Genomic DNA, 27,985 nt, shown 5'->3' with positions numbered 1-27,985 from the left:
TTTATCTGCTGATTGCTGCTTTAAATATTTTACTTCAGTATTACAATGCATGTGCTATATGGTATCATTTTAAAACTGATTAACAGAAATTGACTAATGTGTATTCACTGGCATTGGCATTGACAAAGTATGTGTTCCTGTCATTTCAGGTCATGGAACCAAAGGAGTGTTTGAGCTCCTGGCAGGCTGGAGAAGAACTCGAGAGAGCCTTCCCTTCAAGGAGCGCGTGGCAGACGCCTTCGCCGACGTGATGGTGTGCTATACCATGACCAGTTCCCTCTATATCATCACCTTCGGCATGGGTGCCAGCCCCTTCACCAACATTGAGTCGGTGAAGATCTTCTGCCAGAGCATGTGCGTGGCCGTCCTGGTCAACTACTTCTACGTGTTCTCCTTCTACGGTTCCTGCTTGGTGTTCGCTGGTCAGCTGGAGCAGAACCGCTACCACAGTGTGTTTTGCTGTAAGATCCCCTCAGTGGAGTACCTGGACCGTCAGCCCACCTGGTTCAAGACCATGATGAGCGACGGCCATGACCACGTCACGCACCACGAGGTCGTGCCCTACCAAAACCACTTCATCCAGCACTTTCTGAGGGAGCACTACACGGAGTGGATCACCAACACCTACGTCAAGCCCTTTGTGGTCATCCTCTACCTGATCTACGCCTCCTTCTCCTTCATGGGATGTTTACAAATCAGTGATGGATCCAACATTGTCAATCTCCTAGCCAGCAACACGCCCAGTGTGTCCTACGCCACGACCCAGCAGAAGTACTTCAGTAACTACAGCCCTGTGATCGGCTTCTACATCTATGAGCCCATCGAGTACTGGAACTCCACAGTGCAGGAGCACCTCACAACGCTGAGCCACGGCTTCAACAAGATCTCCTGGATGGATAACTACTTTCAGTATCTGAAGGTGGTGAATGTGAGCGCCTCGACCAAAAGTGATTTCATCACCATCCTGCAGGGCTCCTTCCTGCGCAGCCCGGAGTATCAGCACTTCATGGAGGACATCATTCTGTCCAAGACAGATGGAGATGAAATGGAGATCATCGCGTCCAGGATGTACCTGGTGGCGAGGACCACGGAGAAGACACGGGAGGAGGTGGTGGAACTGCTTGAGAGGCTCCGCCCCCTTTCGCTCATCAACAACATCAAGTTCATCGTCTTCAACCCCACCTTCGTCTACATGGACCGTTACAGCTCCTCCGTGGTCTCACCCATCCTCACATCGGCCTTCAGCGTGCTCACCATCCTCATCCTCACCTTCTTCCTGGTCATAAACCCTCTGGGGAACTTCTGGTTGATCCTGACCGTCACCTCCGTAGAGCTGGGGGTCCTGGGCCTCATGACCCTCTGGAATGTACATATGGACAGCATCTCTATCCTGTGCCTTATTTATACTCTCAACTTTGCCATGGATCACTGTGCACCCCACCTGTACACCTTTGTACTGGCCACGGAGCACACCAGGACCCAGTGCATTAAGATCTCGCTGGAGGAGCACGGGGCGGCCATTTTGCAAAATGCCTGCTGTTTCGTTATCGGGATGTTGCCCTTGGTGTTTGTGCCTTCCAACCTGACCTACACGCTGTTCAAGTGCTCCCTCCTCACCGCAGGCTGCACAGTGCTGCACTGTTTCCTCATCCTGCCTGTGTTTCTAACGTTTTTTCCCCCATCAAAAAAAAGGCACAAGAAGAAGAAACGGGCAAAACGGAAAGAGCGGGAGAGAGAGCGGGAGATGATGGAGAGGGAGAGAGTGAGGGAGGAGATAGAGTGCATTGAAGTCAGGGAGAACCCTGATCATGTGACTAACGTCTGAGAAGCCGTGTGTCGGTGAGCGCGAGCAGTGAGCGGCAGCGGGACAGTCTTCATTGATTGTTGGGTGAGGTGTTGGAAGCATGTCCTAAAGCGAGGGTGGCCATGTGTTGTAGCCCCTCAAAGGGCCAGAGGGGTCAAATCTGACCAGTCCTCAGAAGGAGGAGGGAGGGAGGGAGGGAGAGATATAGACCAGCAGCCATGACCCAGCTAGACAGCCAGCAGCCATGCTGTCTAGAGTAGAGACCAGACCAGACCAGATCAGACCCATAGATCAGCTACTACTTCAGACTGGACGGTACAGTGTATCTTATCTGCACAGTCTGCAAACGGTTCCCTCTGCTGTTCATACAGACACTTGCACACAACCAGGATGAAACTACAATATCATACATTTACTTACAGTGTAATGTGTAAGGGGATAATATATCTTATTCTAACAATTGTAAATCCACAGTGTCGTGAGCAAAGAATGGTAGCATAAGAATGAGAGAAATGTCTACCTCCAGGATGGTGGTCAAAGTTATCTAAATTGTTTTCTACAATTTGTCATATTAAATCCTTTTATCATCTACACAGGCTTATACTACCCCCATCCCAAAGACCCCATTATAGTATGATTAGTATTATGACAGACAGACAGACAGACAGACAGACAGACAGACAGACAGACAGACAGACAGACAGACAGACAGACAGACAGACAGACAGACAGACAGACAGACAGAGACAGGATGTATACATTTGAATACGTTTGAGAGTACACAGAAAGAAAGCATACCCACAGTAGATTCCATTCTTTCCGGTTAACACTCGAGCGAACAGCTGAACTGGGCAGATGGCGTACACTGTGTCCATTATGAAGAATTATCCTGCACATTGCAATGTGTGGATACAATTGTCAAGGTCCATTTTACAGGAAGACAGATATATCTGCTTTATTTCCATTCTCACATCTGTTCTTAGCCAACAATTAGAGTAGAACTGCAGCAAGGTACATAATCTAGGGCTTCATTCAGTCTGTATCCCTGAAGTGTTACAGATTGCACCATAGAAATGTAAAGGTCATTTCAGATTGAGCTGACATATGCAGTGTTTACCGTGAATGCAGTCTCCGCTAATGCGGTAACATTGACTTTCAATTTCAATCACGCTGTAACGTCTGCTATACGGATTGAACAGATCCCTTAATAGAGTTAGGCATGTTCAGGAAATCATAGCAGATGGCTTAACTAGGAGGGAAAAGGCAACTTTGAACTAGTAAAACCAAAAGGAGGAAGTACTGCAGAGGTTGAAGATCATACTGCCTTTCTAACTGGGCTAAGATATGAGGTGTGTCGAGAAATCATCTGAACATCATGGTTGGCAAGGCATCTTCAGTGTTTAACACGTTTCAGTGTCACATGTTTCAATGTCCCATGATTAAGAGGTGATTATGGATCATCATGAACAAAATAAATGATTGGGTGGGTTGGATACGACAGGTCATCATTTAATCAGAGATACATTGTTTTTTTTTGTTTGAGTGAAAGACTATTGTGCCAAATAATTAGAGCGGGAAAAAAATATGGGTGCCGATTTGTTGGTACATGTGGATATTCTGTCAAATCAAATCATGATGTAAAAGACATCCTATTGGTTCAAACCTCAAAGTAATGCCATACATCACAATGATGCTTGTTTAAACAACCATTGGTGATGTATATTAGCATTCCAATGGCTTTCATGGACCATTGCTTGATGTACTTTAGAAATCTCCAGAGAACATCAATATTCTCCTCTAGTAGCCTCTCTACTATCCAGAATGGCCAGAGTGGAGTCCCTCTCCCCGTCGGAAAACCAAGCGCATTATCCAGCTAAGTCTGATGATGCTGGATAAGATCTCTGTAAGGGCATTATCAAGCTAAGTCTGATGATGCTGGATAAGATCTCTGTAAGGGCAGACACTCTCAAGGTCAGAATGCAGGAGATAGTTATCACTGACCTCTGATACGTCACCTTAGGGTGGTTTGTGGCATGTAACAGAATGCCTCTCATGTAAAAGGATGTGGCTGTCCGTAGGTTATTCTTAATTGAAAGTTATGACCTTGAAAGGGAATTGCTGTCTTTATATGTTGCTTGAAAGGGCCAAAGTACCTCTCAAAAAGGGCAATTAAAGCTATGAGGGCAGCTGAAGCAACTTTATGTGTGTTTGGACCAAAAGTTAGGGAAGCTTACAGGAGTAAAATGGTCAGTACAATTAACCATCTTGAGAGCAACATATTGAAGTGAAGAAGTGAAAAGCAGTTTCTGCTTCTGTATGAAACAGTAGCTCGCTAGTTATCAAGATAATGCTTCACCTGCTCATGGGCTTTCACACTCCTCCTTTAGTCAAATAAATGGGATGAAAAGGGTCCTCTCCCTCATGCAAGAAATCACCCTCCTCACAAAAGACTAAAGACGGCCATTTTGTCTGAAAGTTAGCAATGAATGAATCTCTCACGTAAAAAATGATGACAAGGTAAATCCCTAATTTCATTCTCAAATCTCTTATCCGTGGTGATGATTAATGCTAAGCGTTAAAGCCTAAATAGCAAGAGAGAATCTCATAACTTTTAACCAGACATAGTTACTCCAAAGTGATGGGTATAGGTTAGCTACAAAACCTGCAACTGTTGGTGTAACTGCATTTTGTAAAAGCCATCTCATGTATGTATAGTTAGAAGGTTTGAACATTTAATATAATGGGGACAAATGCCAATTTAAATCGTTGACTTCCCAAAGTGACTGTGTACGCATGGCACTGTAATGTATTGATGCATGTATTTGATTTCTGTATATTTAGTCTGTGTATCCTTATTTTGCAACGCTGTGCTAACCTATGTTTGTTGTTTAAATGCATATTCTATAACATTTTGTGCAACAAAATAACAAAATGTCCTTTATGTTCAACAAAACAAAAGCCAGAGGATCATATGTGTAATATAACTGTATATGATTTTTTTTAAAGATTTTCTATGAAAAAAACTTAGATTTTTTTAAGCTGAAATGTTCTTATAAAAAAGCAATAAAGGAAAAAAGGGTTGAACACAGTAGGCCAGTAATAAACTGTGGAATGTCAACAGTAAACTGAGTAGATCAACCCGTTGCACCTCCAGTGGACCTAAATGTTTGTGGTGCATCAACAAATGTAACACGTTCTCTATGGGGAGACTGTGGATTCTGCTTGTTTTCTTTGTTTGTTTCTTTGTTTATTCCTCACTACTTGGCCATTATATTACAGGGAGATATTACAGCCTCTTTTTACTACACTGCAATTTTGTCTAGCTTGGTTGTAGTTCTTTTGTTTCTATCAGAATAGTATGCAAAACAACAAAGAATTGCAATGGTATATTCAGAACATGTCTAAGACTGAGCTAAAAGGTTTGCTGTGCTGTTATGACCCGTACTTACATAACTACTGTTGAATATTCAGATTACAATATCATTATACATGATCCATGAACATGCTTAACCCTCCAATAACTTTCAATGGTTTTTCGCTAGACACTCATGATACAGGATAGTCGATTAATCTTTTGAAATACTCAGCTTGCTGTACTTACTGTATACAAGTCATCTCTGTTTAATGCTGTCTTTCTGAGTCTAGTATGTGTTCTAACGTGCGATTGATCATCACTTGTCTAACCACTTCACTGTCTGCCCCACTGAGAAAGTCATTACCTCCACCAATGTTTAATTTACCAAACCCCTTGCTTATGGTTTTGTCTAACTCTTAAACCAGGCTGTCTGATGCAGTGATTTGTTGATGCTTATTGTATGTGTGGTAGGTTGTAATTTTGTCAGTGAGTTTGAGTGTCAACTCACTGTTCAGATCAGAACATGGTCATTGATTGATGACATCAGTGATGAGGTCATTATCTGAGGTTTGGTATTGATGTGGTGTCTGATGCTCTGTGTCTGAATATAAAAACACAAACACTGTTAACGAGTAGCAGGTGATAGGCGACTTGTTCTTATTTCACCTCACTTTTATACGAAGGATGGGCTTCAAACCTGATGCAGTTGCCAGGAAAACAATGGAATGAGAATATGTGTGAAACAACCAATGAACATGATGACTGATTTAGAATATTGCATAGCGAAGGCAGAACAACTCAAGCAGCAGATGAACTAAAGTCTCCCCCTTGATGCACCAGCATAGTTCAGTTTGCGTGTTCAGGTTTACCACAACACAACAACATACACACAGATTATGCAATTCTAAACTGTGGTTGAACAGGCATACTGTTCCAAAACCACACATCTGAAATGTCAGAACAGCAAGAACACACCCAGGCCGTATTTATTGTCTGTTATCCATTTCTACAATGGTTGTAGCCCAGACAATTTCTGCTCATTAAACAATTCTGTAGTCATCCCCTTTTATGTTTGCAATTATCATACTGCATTTCAACAACACACAACAATGTCAACATTTGACTACTGCAGTAGGATTTCCCCCCTTACATCGAGAGAGAAGGAAAAAGAAAACTATTGCATAAGGACTTGTGTCGTTTGGTGCTAGGCCAGCGTAACTACAATGCTACCAACATAGTGAACATGCATGTAAGGCATCTTTCAGAAACTGCATGGAGACAAAGTGCTCAGTGTGAAAGATAGAAAGTCTTGGGAAAATGATTTATGAGGATGTATTTGGGAGAAGTGTCTGGATTAGGTTTGAAAATGGTACAAGATAGCCACAGTACAAGGTCTGAGCCCTAAGTACTGTGGCTATGTGCAGATGTAGGAACTTAATTTGAGCCAGTTTGCTACAGCAGGAACATAATCCTGCAACAGCAGGAAATGTCAATTATTTTGTGGATTATAATTAATGGACAGTTTTGTAGGGGTTGATCATTTTTTTCTTCAGGTTAAGAGAAAATCAAGTCTAAAATTTGAATGTGGAAATTACAAACTTCAGAAGCCTTTTTAAACCTAAAATACACTACAAGTTTGACTTTTCCTGCATTGTATGGAGGTTTCTGTGCAACAGAGTGACCGAATTAAGATCCTACATCAGTATGTGTCATCATCTCTAAATAACATGGCTATGTGCGCGTTATAAGTTCATATGGCTATGGGGGCCAGGATAGATGCACACCATTCATCTACAATGGAATTACTCTTGATTTGACAAAATGGCTTGGCTGCATTGCCTTACTTTTCAATGCTTTATGTGTCTTTTACACAAAGAAACTGTTTGGATTGTGTTGAATGTGCTGTTGATGCTGTTGTCATCAAACTGGAGTTTGATTGTGATAGTGACCGTCAAGGTTAAATGTTATGTTGGACATACATAGATAGGATACATAGAATTTAGGTCCTGAATTAATCAAGTAGCTAGTGTAAGGATGTGGTTCTGACAACAACTCTTGTTTGTGTAGTTAACACACCCTAATCTATAAAATTACACTTGATTTATTTACTTTTTACTTTTTTTAAGTGCACATGTTTTAGCTAATTCAATTATCCTATTATTTTTGTTTAAATCATGGTATATAGGGACTAAGGGGATTTCTCAATGTATAATCAACCCAAATATAATCAATGTACTGTAGTGCAAAAATGTCCTGTCACCCATTAGATCTTCTCGTGGTTCGGAGAAACTTTACTCCCTGCCTCGGACGCAGGTTGGCATTTACTGTCAATGATCTTGCCCTGGAGGGAGCTCTTTAGACTGGTCACTAGCTGGCACAGCCCCAAAGTCATAGCTTAAACCTAACCTAACCCCAACCTTAACCCTAATCTTAACAGCACTGTTAACCTTAATGCCTAACCCCAACCATAACTTAAGACCAGAAAGCAAACGTTTGTTTTCATGAAATTTTAAGATACAACCAATATTGTCTTTGCATTTGGCTCATCTAGCAGAAATCACTTAGTTCTGCCTGCAGGGCAAGATTCATGACAATCAACGTCAACCTGCGCCTCGGACCAACGTAGAGGGAAGGATGCAAGGAGGAGGGAGAAACAGGGGTGTGAAGTGAACGATTCTGTAGGAACACTGGCTAATGACACTGTGATGACCACAATGTTCCTTCCTAATCCGTAGCATAGGCAATGGAGCCTTCAGACCAGGCCATTAGTGTAGAACCATAATTTCTGACTGAATGGCCTTTCCTAGGCTCCAGTGCTGTGGTAGGTATAGTTAGGGCTGGCAGGAATCCACTCTCTCTCTTTCCCTCTTTCCTTATCCTGTGGCAGCATGATACTATTTAAAATATTCAGATAACTGGAGAGGTAAGCCCTCATTTGAATCTCAAAAGATTTTAGTAGCTAGAGCAGGCAAGAAACTGTGATAGTCATTACAGAAGATGACTGCAAGCTGTCTGATTACTGCAGCTGCAGAACGACTCTCAACCCACAACATATTTACTCCTAATGTTGTAGAGTTGTATCCAAACAACCAGAGTTTCCACACACTCTAGTTTTTTCACCATAGACTTTATCTGAGGGGAGAAGTTGGCAGAATGAAGGGTGGTTTGTATTATGTGTTTGGTTTGTCTGTTTACTGTTCTGTATGCTGAGAGGGATATTCTTGGCTCCTCTGCCATGTCATAATCCTGTCTTGATTCTGCTGGGGCTTATTTGTGCTGTGTCTCTGGCTCTCTTTCCCTCATCACTGGCCTGTCTATCTGTCTGCATGGGCCTGGTCTGGCTACTACAGCTTGTAGGTTGCTGATTCAATGAACTGCTCCGATCCCACACTGATGGTGGTGAAGTGCTTCTACCAAGTTATATAAGCTATCTGCAGTGATTTCTTCCCACTCACTTCCACCCTTTCTTCAAAGGGTGTCAACAGGGGTGGACTTAGTGATTTGGAGGCCCCGGGGCAGAGGCTAGTCAGAGGTTTTTATAGTAAAGATGTAATTTAATTGTAAAAATGCATTACCTTTTAATGTGCCATGAACACAACAAGTCATTATGTTTTCATTTGATTCTCAAACAAATCACTTCAAAAAGATAGGGTACAGTCAAAATAATTCAATCCTAAATAAATAGTACACTGTGCACCCGCCAACTTCACTTCAATCGCAAGTCGATGAAACTATCTCACCGGAGAAAGCATTAGAGCGAGCGAAACAGCGCCCCTCTGTCTTACTATATGTGGCCCATGTATCTGATGACATGCCATACTCTTTTTGGCCAAATAGCATCAGATACATGGTGTACACATACAGTACATGTCCTCTGCCTCGATGACGATGGCAGTATTAGCAGCAGAACCTGTCTTTTTACTAAAGAAATGTTAAAATTAAATTTTCTTTCTATCTTTTTCTTTTCTCTGCCCCATCTTGACTTCTTCCACATTTTGTTATGTTACAGCCATATTCTAAAATGGATACAAATTTAAAAACATCCTCAGCAATCTACACACAATACCCCATAATGACAGTGAAAACAGGTTTTTAGAAACGTTTGCAAGTGTATTAAAAATAAAACTATGTATTCAGACCCTTTGCTATGAGACTTGAAATTGAGCTCAGGTGCATCCTGTTGCCATTGATCATCCTTGAGATGTTTCTACAACTTGATTGGAGTCCACCTGTGGTAAATTCAATTGATTGGACATGATTTGGAAAGGCACACACCTGTCTATATAAGGTCCCACAGTTGACAGTGCATGTCAAAGCTAAACACAAGCCATGAGGTCAAAATAATTGTCCATGGAGCTCCGAGACAGGATTGTGTCGAGGCACAGATTTGGGGACGGGTACCAACATTTTTTTTGCAGCATTGAAGGTTCCCAAGAACACAGTGGCCTCCATCATTCTTAAACGGAAGAAGTTTAGAACCATCAAGACTTCCTAGAGCTGGCCGCCTGGCCAAACTGAGCAATCAGGGGAGAAGGGTCTTGGTCAGGGAGGTGACCTAGAACCCGATGGTCACTCTGACAGAGCCCTATAATTCCTCTGTGGAGATGGGAGAACCTTCCACAAGGACAACCCTCTGCAGCACTCCACCAATCAGGCCTTTATGGTAGAGTGACCAGACGGAAGCCACTCCTCAGTAAAAGATACATGACAGCCTGCTTGGTGTTTGCCAAAAGGCACCTGAAGACTCTCAGACCATGATAAACAAGATTCTCTGGTCTGATGAAACCAAGATTGAACTCTTTGGCCTGAATGCCAAGTGTCACGTCTTGAGGAAACCTGGCACCATACCTATGATGGTGGCAGCATCATGCTGTGGGGGTGTTTTTCAGCGGCAAGGACTGGGAGACTAGTCAGGGTCGAGGCAAAGATGAACAAAGCAAAGTACAGAGAGATCCTTGATGAAAACCTGCTCCAGAGCGCTTAGGACAGGCTGGAGAGAAGGTTCACCTTCCAACAGGACAATGACCCTAAGCACACAGCCAAGACAACGCAGGAGTGGCTTTGGGACAAGTCTCTGAATGTCCTTGAGTGGCCCAGCCAGAGCCCAGAGTTGAACCCAATCGATCATCTCTGGAGAGACCTGAAAATAGCTGTGCAGCAACTCTCCCCATCCAACCTGACAGAGCTTGAGAGTATCTGCAGAGAAGAAACTCAAATACAGGTGTGCCAAGCTTGTAGCGTCATACCCAAGAAGACTCATGGCTGTAATCACTGCCAAAAGTGCTTCAACAAAGTAGAGTAAAGGGTCTGAATAGTAAATGTGATATTTCAGTTGTTTTCTTTTTTTTTAATTAGCAAAAAAATCTAAACTTGTTTTTGCTTTGTCAGCATGAGGTATTGTGTGTAGATTGATGAGGGGAATTTAAAAAACATATATTTTAGAATAAGGCTGTAACCTAACAAATTGTGGGAAAAGTCAAGGGGTCTGAATACTTTACGAAGGCACTGTAAAGTCCAAAGGTATTAGGACAGTGACAATTGTGTTGTTGTTTTGGCGCTGTAATCAGCACTTTGAAATGATACAATGACTATGAGGTTAAAGTGCTGTCAGCTTTAATTTGAGGATATCTTCATCAATATCAGGTGAACTGTTTAGAAATTCTAGCACTTTTGTACATAGTCCCCCCATTTTTAGAGACCAAAAACTGTTGGGACAAATTCACTTGTGTATTAAAGTGGTCAAAAGTTGATTTAGTATTTGGTCCCATATTCCTAGCACACAATGACTACATCAAGCTTGTGACTCTACAAACTTGTTGGATGCATTTGCTGTTTGTTTCGGTTGTGTTGAATGAATGGTAAATATTGTATTGCGTCATTTTGGAGCTTCTTTTAATGTAAATAAGAATATAACATGTTTCTAAACACTTCTACTGATATTTATTTCTTTGTAACTTTCTCACTCATCATTATTCACAATTCTTTCAGGATTATCCATAATCATGGTAGCATCCACATTAATGTAGTTTAACTGTTTAGATACATATTCTATTCTTATTTACAATAAAAGTCACTCCAAACTGATGCAATACATTATTTACCATTCATTTGTATTGGGCACAAAATAATCTGAAACACAACCAAAACAAACAGCAAATGCATTCAACAAATGTGTAGAGTCACAAGCTTGGTGTAGTCATTGCATGCTATGAATATGGGACCAAATACTTCACTTTTGATTACTTTAATCAAGTGAATAAGTGAATTTGTCCCAATACTTTTGGTCCCCTAAAATGGGGGGACTATGTACTAAAAGTGATGATATTTCTAAACGGTTCACCCGATTATGGATGAAAATACCTTCAAATTAAAGCTGATAGTCTGCACTTTAACCTCATAGTCATTGTATTTCAAAATAACAAAAAATGTGTCACAGTCCCAATACTTTTGGAGCTCACTGTATTTATGGAAATAGATAATTGATCTATTATGAACAATGTGGCCTCGTTAATCTGGGCACAGTAGCCAGGCAAAACCCCCTTCCCTCCCCATTTCTTTTGTAACTTTGAAGCTTCCCTCAGATTTTGCTGTTGCTGAACCAACATGCTGAAGCTGGACAGAATGAGAGCGATGAGCTGAGCAGCCCACGACAGTGGGCCGCTTGTCAGGGGAGCAAAGCATAGGGGGGCCTCAAGGGGAGAAATGCATATTTTTTAAATGATTACTAGTATTATTTGTTTTAATTATGACCAGATCATGAGGCCCCTTGATGATGTGAGGCCTGAAGCAGTTGCCCCTTCTGCCTAATGGTAAGTCCACCACTGGGTGTCAATACAGCCGAACACTGTGTTTCTGGGCAGAGAATGGACCGTTTAGGAGAGTACAGAGAATATAGTATGAGTGAGCCTTGTTGTGGTCAGACAATGTTCTGATTTATGTTTCACTGTGCTGTGTTGGTACTATGGCTGGATGATGACAGTGGTTAGAGTGAGTTGCATTTAAACTAATCATGAGATACAAACTTTTTGTTTATGACATCTCAGCGTGTGCAGTGTGTGTTTGTGTTCGTTCACCTGATATTCAAGGTCACATTCTGCACTGTGGTGGTTGAATACCTACTTTAAGAGTATAGGTGATATTTGATGTTTTTGAAAACATATGGCATTACTCTTCAACGATATATCTGCTTCAGCAAAATACTACAAATGGTCATAGCACCAAATGAACAACAGTCTTCCATAAATCCAGTAATCAGCGAAATAAATGGCAGAAAATACATTTAGGACAGCATATGTTCATCTCACCCGGCGTACTGTGTAGACAAACGTTTAGATACAGTATCCAGGCGTCTGGCTGAATTGAAGGGATCCAACTCCAGGAACATCTTTACATTTAAATTGTAGCGAGGAACAGTATAATAACCTGACCAGCCAAAAATAGAACCATAGTTAATTGATTATGTAAAGGAATGTTTCAGTGTGAATTTATTAGAAGTATGCTTTTCAATGCTATGAATATTTTCAATGTAAGCTATTTTCTACTGCCTGCTATGTTGAAGCTATAAATAGTATACATATGTGACATTTTTATACAACAGAAAAATACAATTTTCATTAAAACCTTTGTCTATGAAACACTGTCTATGAAAGACCTTGGTCTTTTTCTACTTACTGTGATTCTTTACTCTCAACCTAACTTTATTTCTCATAAACTACAAAAAAAATGTATTAATCTTTAGTATTTGTCAACAATCTTCTCCTATTACACAGCAGACAACAAGGTCCCTCACACAAATAATTTAGCTCTCATTTGATAGACCAGTTTCTGCTCTGAGTAATTAGCCCTTATTCTCTGCACACGTACTGCCTGACTCACCCTTTTGTCTTGATATCATTTTTATAACGTTACAGGGCAACCAAACCGTTTCCAGAACATTTCCACATCGCTCTCTGTTCCAGACTGGAGTGCCAGTAACCCAGACAGTAACTCTGCTCTTCTGAACAATGTGTGTGTATTAAAAACCTCTTAAGGATCCGTAGGATCGGTGTCCCTATACCGGGACGGTTGTTGCTAACGTGCGCTAATGTGACTAGAATGACGTTGTAAGTAACAGCAAACTTTCCAGGACATAGACATGTCTTATATGGGCAGAAAGCTTTAGTTCTTGTTAATCTAACTGCACTCTACAATTTACAGTAGCTATTACAGTGAAAAAATACCATGCTATTGTTTGAAGAGAGTGTACAACAGCAAAAAACTTTTATCACGGCAGCTGGTTTGATGCATTCCCCTCTGAAGGTAAATAGTGTACTTGCATTCAGTAATCTTGCTCTGATTTGTCATCCTGAGGGTCCCAGAGATAAAATGTAGCATAGTTTTGTTTTGATAAAATTCATTTTTATATTCAAATGTAGGGAACTGGGTTCTACAGTGTGAACCCCTGCTGTCTCTGGCCCCACACCCACCCCACCTGGCCATATAGATGTGTGAAGGTTAGTGTTTTGTCTGTAGGGAAGCTAATTATGCATATTGTATGACATTCCTGGGAGTGTGTAAACTTACGTTTTGTATTACCATATCATTTTTGTATGTTCTTTATAGGTATATACTTGAAAATGTATCAACTGACCAATTCGTCACGTTTGGGCAGACTTGATAGAAAATGTTGTGCAGTATTGCAATACTTCACTAGATCAATCTGAAACTTTGCACGCACACTGCTGCCATCTGGTGGCAAAAATCTAAATTGCGCCTGAACTCCTATATGATATTATGGCCTTTCTCTTGCATTTCAAAGATGATGGAACCCCAAAAAATAGAGAAAACGCATGTGTTTATGTTTGTATTATCTTTTACCAGATCTAATGTGTTATATTCGCCTACTTTAATTTCAACAAACTTCAAAGTGTTTCCTTTTAAATGGTATCAAGTATATGCATATCCTTGCTTCAGGTCCTGAGCTACAGACAGTTAGATTTGGGTATGTCATTTTAGGTAAAAATGTTTAAAAAAGGGTCTGATCCTTAAGTTAACAGCATCGCAGAGTATGGAGGGGACTGACTGAATTCACACACGCAGACACGCACACATGCACGTACGCATACTGTTATAGGCCATAGACTGTGGCGATAAACGTGTGCTGCATGTACACACAAATGGACCCATTGCCTCCAGGACACACACACAGACACACACACACATACACTCAAACAAACCCCGGAGTCTCTGTGTCCTTGTTTGTTCAATGTGCGGTCCAAACCAACACGTCCATCTGTCAGTCTGTCCGTCCTGTGGATGTGATGACAGGCTGCGGTTGGCCCACACCTCTGATGTATTTGAACTAGCATTGCCTAAGGCGGGGAATATTTATAACTTCAATCAATTCCCAATGCATAGCACTCCTACAGTTCAGTTTGCCTCTCATTCACTGTGTGTGTAGCTACAATGAGGGCTTGGATTAATTCATATTTAATGGCACTATAGTTTAAATCATATTTCAAATGGAATTGTGACGGTGGGATTCAATCAAACCTGCCAGATTCATTATCCAAAATCTTTGTTTACAAAATCATTCCCCACACTCTTACCATTAAGCCAGTGGAAGTGCAGAGGAAATGAATGGTTTATTATCAATCCATTTATCAATAATTTTCCATTCTGAAGCATGTTATTCTTCTCTACATTTAATTAACATGGGGATCACGGCTAGAAACATTATATTAATCAACTGACAGGACCCGATATTTGAACTCCTCCACACAAGCACTAGCACCCAGGTTCTCCCTTATGCATTCCAATGAACCAGATCGGCCACCAGATCCCTGCTACACCAATAAGACTGACAGCAAATAATCTCCCTGGCACATCTAGCCATACAGATGTAACAGTATTGCTTGCGTCCCTCTCCTTGCCCCACCAGGCACCTTCTGAACTCATCGACAACAGTCACCCTCGAAACATCATTACCTATTGCTCCACAAAAGCGAGTGACGTCACCAATTAAAACACTACTAGCACACATTGCTAACTACCCTAGCCATTTCACATCGGTTACAGTCACCCCTTTGACCTTTTTCTTCTCCTTTTCCACAGGTCAGAGCCCAACTGAGTGATCTGGGTCTTCAAATCAAATCAAATCAAATTGTATTAGTCACATACACATGGTTAGCAGATGTTAATGCGAGTGTAGCGAAATGCTTGTGCTTCTAGTTCCGACAATGCAGTAATAACAACAAGTAATCTAACCTAACAATTCCGCAACTACTACCTTATACACGCAAGTGTAAAGGGATAAAGAATATGTACATAAAGATATATGAATGAGTGATGGTACAGACGGCATAGGCAAGGTGCAGTAGATGGTATAGAGTACGGTATATACCTATGAGATGAGTACTGTAGGGTATGTAAACATAAAGTGGCATAGTTTAAAGTGGCTAGTGGTCCATGTATTACATAAGATGGCAAGATGCAGTAGATGATATAGAGTACAGTATATACATATACATAAGAGATGTGTAATGTAGGGTATGTAAACATTATATTAGGTGGCATTGTTTAAAGTGGCTGGTGGTACATTTTTACATAATTTCCATCAATTCCCATTTTTAAGGTGGCTGGAGCTGAGTCAGTTTGTTGGCAGCGGCCGCTAAATGTTAGTGGTGGCTGTTTAACAGTCTGATGGCCTTGAGATAGAAGCTGTTTTTCAGTCTCTCGGTCCCTGCTTGGATGCACCTGTACTGACCTCGCCTTCTGGATGATAACGGGGTGAACAGGCAGTGGCTTGGGTGGTTGTTGTCCTTGATGATCTTTATGGCCTTCCTGTGACATCGGGTGGTGTAGGTGTCTTGGAGGGCAGGTAGTTTGCCCCGGGTGATGCGTTCTGCCGACCTCACTACCCTGCGGAGCAGTTGCCGTACCAGGCGGTGATACAGCCCGACAGGATGCTCTCGATTGTGCATCTGTAGAAGTTTGTGAGTGCTTTTGGTGACAAGCCGAATTTCTTCAGCCTCCTGAGGTTGACTTCCGGCGCCTTGGCACCAATGTAACAATATTGCTTCTGTCCCTATCCTTGCCCCAAACTGGGCTCAAACCAGGGACACTCTGAACACATTGACCACAGTCACTCTTGAAGCATCGTTACCTATCGCTCCACTAAATCCACAGTTCTTGCAGAGCAAGGGAAACAGCTACTTCAAGGTCTTAGAGTAAATTACATCACCGATTGAAACCTTACTAGCGCACACCGCTAACTAGCTAGTCATTTCATACCGGTTACACAGAGAATACGACAATTTCAAAATGTATTATGCTACATTTGTGCTAATTATAAAACCCCATCAGATTATAAAAACAGTGCATTTGGCTCAGAAAAAGAGAGGGCAGGCAAAAAGAGGTAGGGAGCTCTCTGGCCTGGACATTTAGTATCTCTCAACAGCTTTGCTGTTCTCTCTCTCTCTCTTTTTCTCTCTTTCTCTCTCTCTTTCAGCTCTACTCCTCACCCACTCCACTCCACCGTCTCTCAAGGAATGAAAAATTAATGGAAAACCTGGGCTGCGTTCAGTACGTAAATTAGAACGTTCAATTGAACGGAAGCGGTGCTGAACTGAACGACCAGTTGAAAAACGGCATTCAAAATGCACTGCTGCCCTTTAAATATGTCACTCATTGCTTCAAGCAGCACCCCGACTGAACGGACCAAAGTCTGATTAAGAACATACAAGAACGTTTTGGGAAAACCTAGTTCAGTACAAACCCTTCCTCAACGTAGCAAACATTAAAGTGAACTGAATGAATCCCAGGATTTGATACAGCCGTGCCCCTCTGAGTTCACACAGGGCCCTGGCAATGGCAACCTTTATCCTCCCTCCATCCCTCGAGCAGAATAAATGCAAAAGTATCTCAGGTTAACAGCTAATGAATGAATGCATGTCCAGCAGTGGGGGCTCCTCAATGGAGAAAATGGCAGGACCATCCTCCTCAGTGAATATCATAAAAATAAAAATAGTGAAGCATTAAAAAAGTTATCCTTTTTAGATACAATTATACATATCTTTTTTTACTACACAAGTCAGTTAAGAACAAATTCTTATTTTCAATGACGACCTTGGGTTAACTGCCTTGTTCAGGGGCAGAATGACAGATTTGTACCTTGTCAGCTCGTGGTGCTGAACTTGCAATCTTTCGGTTACTAGCCCAACGCTCTAACCACTAGGCTACCCTGCTGCCAAATCTTTTAGTAAACCACAATGTTTTGCAATGAAGGTCTACAGTAGCCTCAACAGGACTCTGTAGGGTAGCACCATGGTGTAGCCGCAGGACAGCTAGCTTCCATCCTCATCTGGGTACATTGGTTCTCACCCATTTCCATAGATATAACACAGTAATTATAACAACTTCCAGAGGATGTCCTCAAACCTATCAAGCTTCAGAACTCTTGCAGCATGAACTGACATGTTGTCCACCCAATTGACCCAAGGATAACAAAATGAACCTAGTACTGAAAGCATAAGCTACAGCTAGCTAGCAATGCAGTGCATAAAATGTGATGAGTTGTTGACTCAAAGAGAGAGAAAGACAATAGTTGAACAGTTTTGAACAAATGCAATCCTTAAAAAATTAAGGAGAAGCTTTTACTTACTTAGCTAGCAAATGCAGCTGGCTAGTTTAGCCTACTCAAACAACTGGTTCAAACAGAGAGGAGTGCTATGTTAGTTAGCTGGCTATTGCTTTTCAACACTGGATTTCTTCCAAGTCAAGGTAAGCTTTTGGTTTTATTAATTTACTGCCACCGGTGCCCGCCGGTGGAACCGCTAAATTGCTTGCTGTACACTGTACCTCATGTTTGTAGTGGGTTTACTAACGTGTTAGTTCTAGTAGCTATGTTGACTATGACATTAGCTAATATGGTGACAACGATGTAGGCTGTGTGTAGTTGTTAGCAGTTATGGTATGAAGGTTTGGCTTGTTCACAGACAGCTGTTGTGTTGTGCAATGAAGTCCACTAGTGAAGGGAAAAGGTGAGAGGAGGATAGCACGTAGATGCAAGAAGCAATTCTTCAACGAGCGAAGTGATCATGCTGTTTGTATGTGACTATAAAAGTGTGCTATAAAAGTGCATGTGATTCTGCCGATTCTGTTGAAAAGCGTTTCTTAAACGAAAGCAAACTAAACAAAACTGGGATAAACATACCTGAATTTGTCCAATAGAAACTCTCGTTTGCAGCTGTTGGACTAATGATCACTCCTTAGATCAGGTAGATACAAGCAAGAGTGTGCAAGTCGGTATTGAATGTGTCACTCACTGTCTGTCACCTTGTTGACTCCAATTTTTCTCTCGACCTGTGCACCTACATTGTATTCTTTCATTCGAAGGCTAGGTTGTAGCAACCTCATGATGGGATATAGGGAAAATTACAGTATCATGTAGTAGCCTAAACCTATCGATGTTACATTGAGCTGGGTGAATGGAATATCAATGACAGTCCAATATGCTGTAATAGAAATAAGGCCATGCTCATCATTTTTTTAAATAACTTTTTTTTTTTTCCTACCTCATCTTAAATGGCACTGACCGCCAGTGATGTCCTTATGCAGGCGTCTGCTGCTGAGGGGAGCCAGCTATTCCTAGTAGCAGTGCACTGGAGATTTGGAGGTAAATGTCACTTGGCTGTTTCTACAAAACACTATATATTTCTTTATTTAACACCACATGCTTTTTCCACACCACCATGCAGAATTGAATGATGAAATCTAAAAGTTTGGAATAATTGGAATGGCAATGCATCTCATCAAGTCAGAGTGAAAAGCAGTGCTTGTGTTCAGTTACTTCAAAGCCTGGAAGGATGGCTCCCTCTATAGGGCCTGAAAGATTATTCCTTACTAAGGGAGTTTTTCATTGTCAGTTTTTGCTATCTTGGGTTTTGTTTGGGCTTTTAAGTTGATGTATGACTAATTACTTTGTATTAAGTGCTATAAGAATAAAATGTATTTGATGATTGATGATGATGAGTCAGAATGCTAAGACACAGTAGAATTGATAATACTATAAAGGTTTTTATTAAATGTGTGTACTTTTTTACAATATGGGGATTGTCTTAGTAGTAACACATCAACGTTCACAAACTCAATCTGGGATAAAAATCTTAAATTGGTACATTTCTTGATAAAATCACTAGTGAGCCACAGGGAATAGGCTTTACAAAACAATAGGATCTCAAGGACCAACATTACAGCCATATTAGGAGTTTGGCTACTGCCTTGTATTCATATTCGTAGAATGTCTTCACAAAATCATATATTCTGTGCATATTCACCCATAGTGACTCGGTCTCCATTCGCTGCAGGCCAAGTATAACAGTAGGTCACAATTACTTTAGAAGAGTTCTAATTTGGGGAGACCCAATCTTTTAATGTCACAATCTCCTCAGATCATCAGAGATCATTTAAGCATGGCATTTAAAGGGTATGATGCAAAAAAGCTATGTTTCCTAACTAATGATGAAATTAAAAGATTTAATCTCCTCCTGAACAAGAAGGAACTCTATGGATTGTGTTGACTATCTGATTATGGTAGACCAAAGCATGAAACTAAAATTGAGGAAAATCTGCAATCTTGTACTGCATATCCATTTCTACAGCAAGATCTTGAGACTTTAACAAATGAAATCAAATACTGTTAAGTGCTATTGTCAGCCACTAAATACGACAATAAAATGTTTGGTCCATGCTCGCTCAAAAGCATAGACATGTTGTCACGCCCGGATCTGTTTCACTTGTCCTTGTGCTTGTCTCCACCCCCTTCCAGGTGTCACTTATTATCCCTGGTGTATTTACCCCTGTGTTTCCGGTCTCTCTGTGCCAGTTTGTCTTGTTTTCCAAGTCAACCAGTGTTTTACCTAGCTCCTTTTTCCCAGTCTCTGTTTGTTCCTAGCCCTCCTGGTTTTGACCCTTGCCTGTCCTGATGCCGAATCCGCCTGCCTGTCCTGACCACGAACCTGCCTATCGCCTGGTACTGTTTGGACTCTGACCCGGTTTATGAACTCTCACCTGTCCCCGACCTGCCTTTTGCCCACCCCTTTTGTTATAATAAATATCGGATCTCAACCATCTGCCTCCTGTGTCTGCATTTGGGTCTCGCCTTGTGCCCTTTTAAATGTTCTGTTAAAATGCTGCAATATATATATATATATATATGCTTTACATAAATATTATATAGACATTATACATTTTAGGATACATTTGTTGTCGGGTAATGTGTACTGTAATTCATGATGATTGAATCAGATTTTCCAGTAGAAGTGTCATGGGACTCAGTTACATAGGAGCCAGATTATTTATTATTTGTGCACCATTCTACTCTCTCCTTATGAGGGTGTAGGTTGTCTCATGAGGCTGCCTTTTCAAAAATGAATAAAATATATATACCAACTAAATATATGTGCATAACTGCACCTTTCTTTGCACTTATATCTTTATTCAACACAACAGATTTGCTATCGAATGCTGTACTTTTCTTTACAAAATAAAGGAACAAAAGCTCATTCCTCATAAAGAATGAAGTATAAGGTGCAACATATGGTTCTTGAAAGCCTACTACAGGTAGTATGAAAGTAGTAAAATTACACATGCTCATAGGAAACACAAAGAGTATGACAATAAGCAATATTACATATTCCTCCTGGACCACTATCCTTGCTGCTTCAGACGATGTCCTTCATGATAAAACATCCAATATTTTGTTTGGAAAATACAATGAATTAGAGCCTTCTTTCCTGAGACACAATCAAACCCTGTTAAAGTACAGTAGGGCATCCTCATTAAAACAGAGGCAGATAAAGTGACGAGACTAATACTGTGAAGTGAAGACGGACAGAGAACCCACTAAGGAAAGAAATTGACCTATACCTGAGATCAAATAACGACATGTTAGCTATCTCCTTCCTCATTCATTTTTGTGCGTTAACAAGATGTGATAACAGGTAAGCATTACAGTTCACTCTATGGGAAATATGCAAATATACGTATTACCTCTTTGACATCAATGTGAACCTCTTGGTTGACATGTATTTTTTACAGATTAACATCTCAAACATTTAAGAAAATTACGTAACATTATAGAACATGTGACATCACTCAACTTTCCTAATACTATCATTCAAAATGTAACATAATAAACAAATAAAATCAGATGATCAGCAAAACAGTGAGAGTACAAACTGAAACGAATACAAACAACAAAAACACAACTCTACTAAGATACTGAAAGAGGAGATATTGCGTTTGAATAAATACTGTCAAATAAATATTGTTGATGCCTCTTGCCAATGTTAGGCCCTTGGGCTGAGAGCAGGTGTGTTGAGCCTTCTGCCTTTCCATTGTTCTGAAGAGGTCAGTGAGACCTGGTCCTCTCAACACATCAACCGCTTTCACCCACTGTCTGTGGATGTTTCAGGCCTTGACAGGACATCCCAACACAGCCATACTTTTGTTTTTACAGTGTGGTGAATGCTGACAATCTCAGTTAGAGTAGAGATGAAGAGTTCAAAGAACAAAAATTGAGAGTCTGACATTTTATAATAACCAATAAGATAATTATTTCCACTGAATATTTTGATGTTTTTCTAAAGATTGTTTTCTTGCACATAACTCAATGCCTGGACCACATACACAAGCGCACACAGTATCATGCAAAATACTTTTGATAAACATTATTGTGAATGATTAAATTAGGATGTTTATATGCACACTAATAAATGTGATATTAAACTGATTACGGCAGTAGGCAGAGTAAGGCATTATCATGTAAACACCTTACTCTGCTTATCTTAATTGGCGTAGGGTCATAATTGAAGTAAGCATGAACTGATTAAAACACTTGGACTTCTGAGCAATCTTTCGATTTATTAGAACATGTAAACACTTTAATCAGAGTTCCAGCTCTTGAGTAGACTACAAGAACACTCTCAGAAGTTGCCTTGTGGCCTGTCTCAATGTGAGTTAAAGATGGAATACACAGTAGGGGAAACAGCGACACTGTCCGCCCAAGGCCGTTGTTATCAGGGGCTCACAGCGAAGCTGTCAAAGCTATCGTTATTCTTTTTTTTTAAAGAATTTCCCTACTGTTTCCCCTACTGTGTATTCCATCTTTAACTCACATTGAGACAGGCCACAAGGCAACTTCTGAGAGTGTTCTCGTAGTCTACTTTTTTTTCTACAGTCAGCCCTGCCTGAAGCAGGGGACAACGCTAAACGCTAACACCACAGTCCCTCCAGCTCTCTTTAGAGTATATCATACCTCTTTCTGAACAGCGCTTTAGATCTTACAGGTGCACATAAAAGTTGAAATATCTTCAAACTATGCAAGTTACAGGTGCACGAGTACACAATACAAAATCATCTGTATAAAGTGTAAAAAAAAACATCTTGGTCACAGCCTTGAGCTGTAAACACAGAGAGGGACATGAGGTAGGAGAGTACAGAGAGCTGTTTGGAGCAGGAACATAGATACAGCAAGACTGGGTTGCGTAGGTCTGGGTGGTGAGCAGTGGTCAATGTCTTAGCAGTTGATAGCAGGGTTGTGATTGGACTGGTAAGGGGAAGGACCAAGAGTCATTTCACAGGAGAGAATCACTGTCTTTTTCTCACATTTCACTGTGAGACTCTTTTACGGATGGTCTGTCTTTAAGTGAGCCAGAAATGGTGTAAAACCTATGGGAGATACGACGAGAGAAAAGTTAAACTATGCAGATTTAACTCTTGATCTAGTAACCTGTTAAACAAGATAAATGATAAACTATGCAGTTCAACCTCAAACTAATAACCAGCGAATTATTTTTTTAACTACACCGTTTTAACTGTTGATCTACAATCTGTTCAGAGGAATAGAAAGTAGAAGAGAAAGTAATAATACCTTGACTTTTTAAAATGTCTACACTTCTTCAGGACTTGGAAACAGGAGGATTTTGCACAGGAGCGTTTCAGGTTAATAACTTGGTAGATGATGGGGTTGTACATGGCAGAGGACTTAGCCAGCAGAGTGGGGATCACAGAGACAGAGATAGGCACTGAGTCGGGCTCGCCAAACGCAGACACCACTGAGACCACTGCATATGGGATCCACGCTATCAAGAAACCAGCACAGATCAACATCGCCACCTGGAGGACAGAAGTAGAACCACATCACAGGTCTGTTTCACAATAGTAAAAGCATCTCTGAGGTGAGGTGCCGTGTACACACACACACACACACACACACACACACACACACACACACACACACACACACACACACACACACACACACACACACACACACACACCTTGGTCAGTTTCAACTCCAGGCTATGGCTGTTCTTGTTCCTGGTGTCAAAGTGGGAGATCTCTTTAGCTGAGGAGTTGACCTTGAAGATTATCATAACATAGGAGAAGACGATGATGCCGGTGGGGAAGATAAGGCAGAAGAAGAGGATGGCCATGACGAAGCTCTGGCCCGCCACGGAGGTCTGGGCCAGCCACCAGTCCAGGGTACAGGAGGTGCCAAACGGCTCTGGAGCGTAGCTGCCCCAGCCCACCAGGGGCATGGTGGCCCAGAAGCCTGCGTAGAGCCAGACAAACACCAGACACAGGAAGGCATGGTGCCTCATCAGCCACGTACCTGTGGGCAGAATTATGGGCAAAGGGATTGATCATTTATTGGTTCATTATCACAATAAAGTGTTCATTCAAACTGTTCAGATATCACAGATCACTCAAACGTGCTAATTATTCATTCTAATAAAGGTATTGTGTTCCTGTAAATCTAAAACAAACTGAGAGCATAGCCCACTGTACCGTATCTGAGATGACAGATCTTGAGGTATCGGTCTAGGCTAACTACAGTCATGGTGATGAGGCTGCCAACACCGAAGAAGAAGCCAGCCCAGCCATAGAAACGACAGCCCTCCCAGCCAAACAGCCAGCGGTGGGAGAAACTGGACGCCACAAAGAACGGTTTCCCTGTGACTTCAAGAGCAAACAGAGACGTTACCACCTCAGATGATCACTGTGTGCTGTAAAGACATGAGAATGTACAGCCAAAAGTTTGGACAGACCTATTCATTTAAGGCTTTTTCTTTATTTTTACTATTTTCTACATTGTAGAATAATAGTGAGACATCAAAACGATGAAATAACACATATGGAATAATGTAGTAACCAAAAAAAGTGTTAAACAAATCTAAATATATTTTATGTTTTAGATTCTTCAAAGTAGCCACACTTTGCCTTGATGACAACTTTGCACACTCTTGGCATTATCTCAACCAGCTTCACCTGGAATGCTTTTCCAACAGTCTTGAGGGGGTTTCCACATATGCTGAGTACTTGTTGGCTGCTTTTCATTCAATCTGCGGTCCAACTCATCCAAAACCATCTCAAATGGGTTGAGGTCGGGTGATTGTGGAGGCCAAGTCATCTGATGCAGCGCTCCATCACTCTCCTTCTTGGTCAAATAGCCCTTCCACAGCCTGGAGGTGTGTTGGGTCATTGTCCTGTTGATAAACAAATGATAGTCCCACTAAGCGCAAACCAGATGGGAAGGCACATCGCTGCAGAATGCTGTGGTAGCCATGCTGGTGAAGTGTGCCTTGAACTCTAAATAAATCACATACAGTGTCACCAGCAATGCACCCCGACACCATCACACCTCCTCCTCCATGCTTCACGGTGTGAACCACACATGCAGAGATCATCCGTTCAACTACTCTGCGTCTCACAAAGACACGGCGGTTGGAACCCAAAATCTCAAATTTGGATTCATCAGACCAAAGGACAGATTTCCACCAGTCTAATGTCCATTGTGTTTCTTGGCCCAAGCAAGTCTCTTCTTATTATTGGTGTCCTTTACTAGTGGTTTCTTTGCAGAAATTCGACCATGAAGGCCTGATTCACCCAGTCTTTTCTGAACAGTTGATGTTGAGATGTGTCTGTTACTTGAACTCTGTGAAGCATTTATTTGGGCTACAATTTCTGAGGCTGGTAACTCCAATTAACTTATCTTCTGCAACTCTGGGTTTTCCTTTCCTGTGGTGGTCCTCATGAGAGCCAGTTTCATCATAGCACTTGATGGTTTTTGCGACTGCACTTGAAGAAACTTTCAAAGTTCTTGAATTTTCGGGATTGACTGACCTTCATGTCTTAAAGTAATAATGGACTGTCATTTCTCTTTGCTTATTTGAGCTGTTCTTGCCGTAATAAGGACTTGGTCTTTTACCAAATTGAGCTATCTTCTGTATACCACCCCTACCTTGTCACAACACAACTGATTGGCTCAAATGCATGAAGAAGGAAAGAAATTCCACAAATTAACATTTAACAAGGCACACCTGCTAATTGAAATGTATTCCAAGTGACTACCTGATGAAGCTGGTTGAGAGAATGCCAAGAGTGTGCAAAGCTGTCATCAAGGCAAAGAGTGGTGTCACGTTCCTGACCTGTTTTCCTTTGTTTTGTATTCATTTTAGTTGGTCAGGGCGTGAGTTGGGTGGGTTTGTCTATGTTTGTATTTCTATGTGGGGTTTTGTGTTCGGCCTGGTATGATTCTCAATTAGAGACAGGTGTGTATTGTTTGTCTCTAATTGAGAGTCATACAAAGGCAGCCAGGGTTTCACTGGTGTTTTGTGGGTGTTTGTTCCTGTGTCCTCACAGGACAGTTGAAGGTTAGTCACGTTTGTTGTTTTGTAGTTTGTAGTGTCTTGTTTGCTGTTTTTTCATTAAAAGATGGCTTATTTCCCTCAATCCGCATCTTGGTCCTATCCATGCTCCTTCTCGTCTAAGGGGGAGAACAACATTGACTGCCTTTACAGAAACACCCACCACAACAGGACCAAGCGGATTGAGGAGAGAGAACAAGAACTAAAGCAATGGAGAGAAGAGGAATGGAGTTGGGAGCAAATTTTCAATGGAGAAGGACCCTGGGCTAAGGTGGGAGAGAATCGCCGCTCTCGGGAGGAGAAGAAGGCAGCCACAGCCCAGGAGCGCAGGTATGAGGGTACGCGGCTAGCACGGAAGCCCGAGAGGCTCACCCAAAAATTTCTTGGGGGGAGGCTAAAGGGGAGTGTGGCGAAGCCGGGTTGGATACCTGAGCCAACTCCCCGGGCTTGCCGTGGAGTAAGAGGGCGTCGTACTGGTCAGACACCGTGTTATGCGGTAAAGCGCACGGTGTCCCCAGTACGCGTGCTTAGCCCAGTGCGGGCTATTCCACCTTGCCGCACTGGGAGGGCTAGGTTGGGCATCGAGCCGAGTGCCATGAAGCCGGCCCAACGTATCTGGTCTCCAGTACGTCTCCTCGGGCCGGTGTACATGGCACCAGCCTTACAGGTGGTGTCCCCGGTTCGCCTGCATAGCCCAGTGCGGGCTATTCCACCTCGCCGCACTGGCAGGGCTACGGGGTCCATTCAACCTGGTAAGGTTGGGGAGGCTCGGTGCTCAAGAGCACGTGTCCTCCTTCACGGTCCGGTATATCCGGCGCCACCTTCCCACCCCAGCTCAGTACCACCAGTGCCTACACCACGCACCAGGCTTCCAGTGCATCTCCAGAGCCCTGTTCCTCTTCCACGTACTCTTCCTATGGTGCGTGTCTCCAGCCCGGTGCCTCCAGTTCCGGCACCACGCACCAAGCCTCCTGTGCGTCTCCAGAGCCCTGGACGCACTGTTCCTTCTCCCCGCACTCGCCCTGAGGTGCGTGCCCTCAGCCCGGTACCTCCAGTTCCGGTACTACGCACCAGGCCTAGAGTGCGCCACGAGAGTCCAGTGTGCCCAGTTCCTGTTCCCCGCACTCGCTCTGAGGTGCGTGCCCACGGCCCGGTGCCTCCAGTTCCGGTACCACGCACCAGGCCTATAGTGCGTCTCAGCCGGCCAGAGTCTGCCGTCTGCCTAGCGCCAGAGCCGTCCTGCCATGACCAGCCAGAGCCGTCCTGCCATGACCAGCCAGAGCCGTCCTGCCATGACCAGCCAGAGCCGTCCTGCCATGACCAGCCAGAGCCGTCCTGCCATGACCAGCCAGAGCCGTCCTGCCAGGACCTGCCAGAGCCGTCCTGCCAGGACCTGCCGGAGCCGTCCAGCCAGGACCTGCCGGAGCCGTCCAGCCAGGACCTGCCGGAGCCGTCCAGCCAGGACCTGCCGGAGCCGTCCAGCCAGGACCTGCCGGAGTCCCTCAGCCAGGACCTGCCGGAGTCCCTCAGCCAGGACCTGCCGGAGTCCCTACGCCCGGACCGGTCGGAGTCCCTACGCCCGGACCGGTCGGAGTCCCTACGCCCGGACCGGTCGGAGTCCCTACGCCCGGACCGGTCGGAGTCCCTACGCCCGGACCTGCCGGAGTCCCTCAGCCCGGACCTGCCGGAGTCCCTCAGCCAGGACCTGCCGGAGTCCCTCAGCCAGGACCTGCCGGAGTCCCTCAGCCAGGACCTGCCGGAGTCCCTCAGCCAGGACCTGCCGGAGTCCCTCAGCCAGGACCTGCCGGAGTCCCTCAGCCAGGACCTGCCGGAGTCCCTCAGCCAGGACCTGCCGGAGTCCCTCAGCCAGGACCTGCCGGAGTCCCTCAGCCAGGACCTGCCGGAGTCCCTCAGCCAGGACCTGCCGGAGTCCCTCAGCCAGGACCTGCCGGAGTCCCTCAGCCAGGACCTGCCGGAGTCCCTCAGCCAGGACCTGCCGGAGTCCCTCAGCCAGGACCTGCCGGAGTCCCTCAGCCAGGACCTGCCGGAGTCCCTCAGCCAGGACCTGCCGGAGTCCCTCAGCCAGGACCTGCCGGAGTCCCTCAGCCAGGACCTGCCGGAGTCCCTCAGCCAGGA

The 27,985-nt window shown here is 43.1% G+C and overlaps 2 protein-coding genes across 2 annotated transcripts in view; one reads left to right on the top strand and one right to left on the bottom strand.

Moving 5' to 3' along the window:
* LOC129817396 (patched domain-containing protein 1-like) overlaps positions 1–12,793 on the top strand; it is a 54,851-nt gene extending 42,058 nt beyond the window's left edge. Inside the window, exon 3 of the mRNA XM_055872588.1 lies at positions 150–12,793. Coding sequence (XP_055728563.1) covers positions 150–1,825 — 1,676 coding nt within the window. The 3' untranslated portion in view covers positions 1,826–12,793. The remainder of the gene's footprint in view (positions 1–149) is intronic.
* A 7,820-nt stretch (positions 12,794–20,613) lies between these two features.
* LOC129817405 (opsin-5-like) overlaps positions 20,614–27,985 on the bottom strand; it is a 32,299-nt gene continuing 24,927 nt past the window's right edge. Inside the window, exons 4-7 of the mRNA XM_055872602.1 lie at positions 23,991–24,161; positions 23,480–23,814; positions 23,071–23,315; positions 20,614–22,868 (exon numbers count right to left, since the gene is read on the bottom strand). Of these exons, the coding sequence (XP_055728577.1) occupies positions 22,802–22,868; positions 23,071–23,315; positions 23,480–23,814; positions 23,991–24,161 (818 nt within the window). The 3' untranslated portion in view covers positions 20,614–22,801. The remainder of the gene's footprint in view (positions 22,869–23,070; positions 23,316–23,479; positions 23,815–23,990; positions 24,162–27,985) is intronic.

Source organism: Salvelinus fontinalis, chromosome 20 (assembly GCF_029448725.1).
Source record: "Salvelinus fontinalis isolate EN_2023a chromosome 20, ASM2944872v1, whole genome shotgun sequence".
Taxonomy (NCBI): Eukaryota; Metazoa; Chordata; class Actinopteri; order Salmoniformes; family Salmonidae; genus Salvelinus; species Salvelinus fontinalis.
The sequence above is the reverse complement of the archived record's forward strand: the minus strand, read 5'-3'. Positions and strand labels throughout refer to the sequence as shown.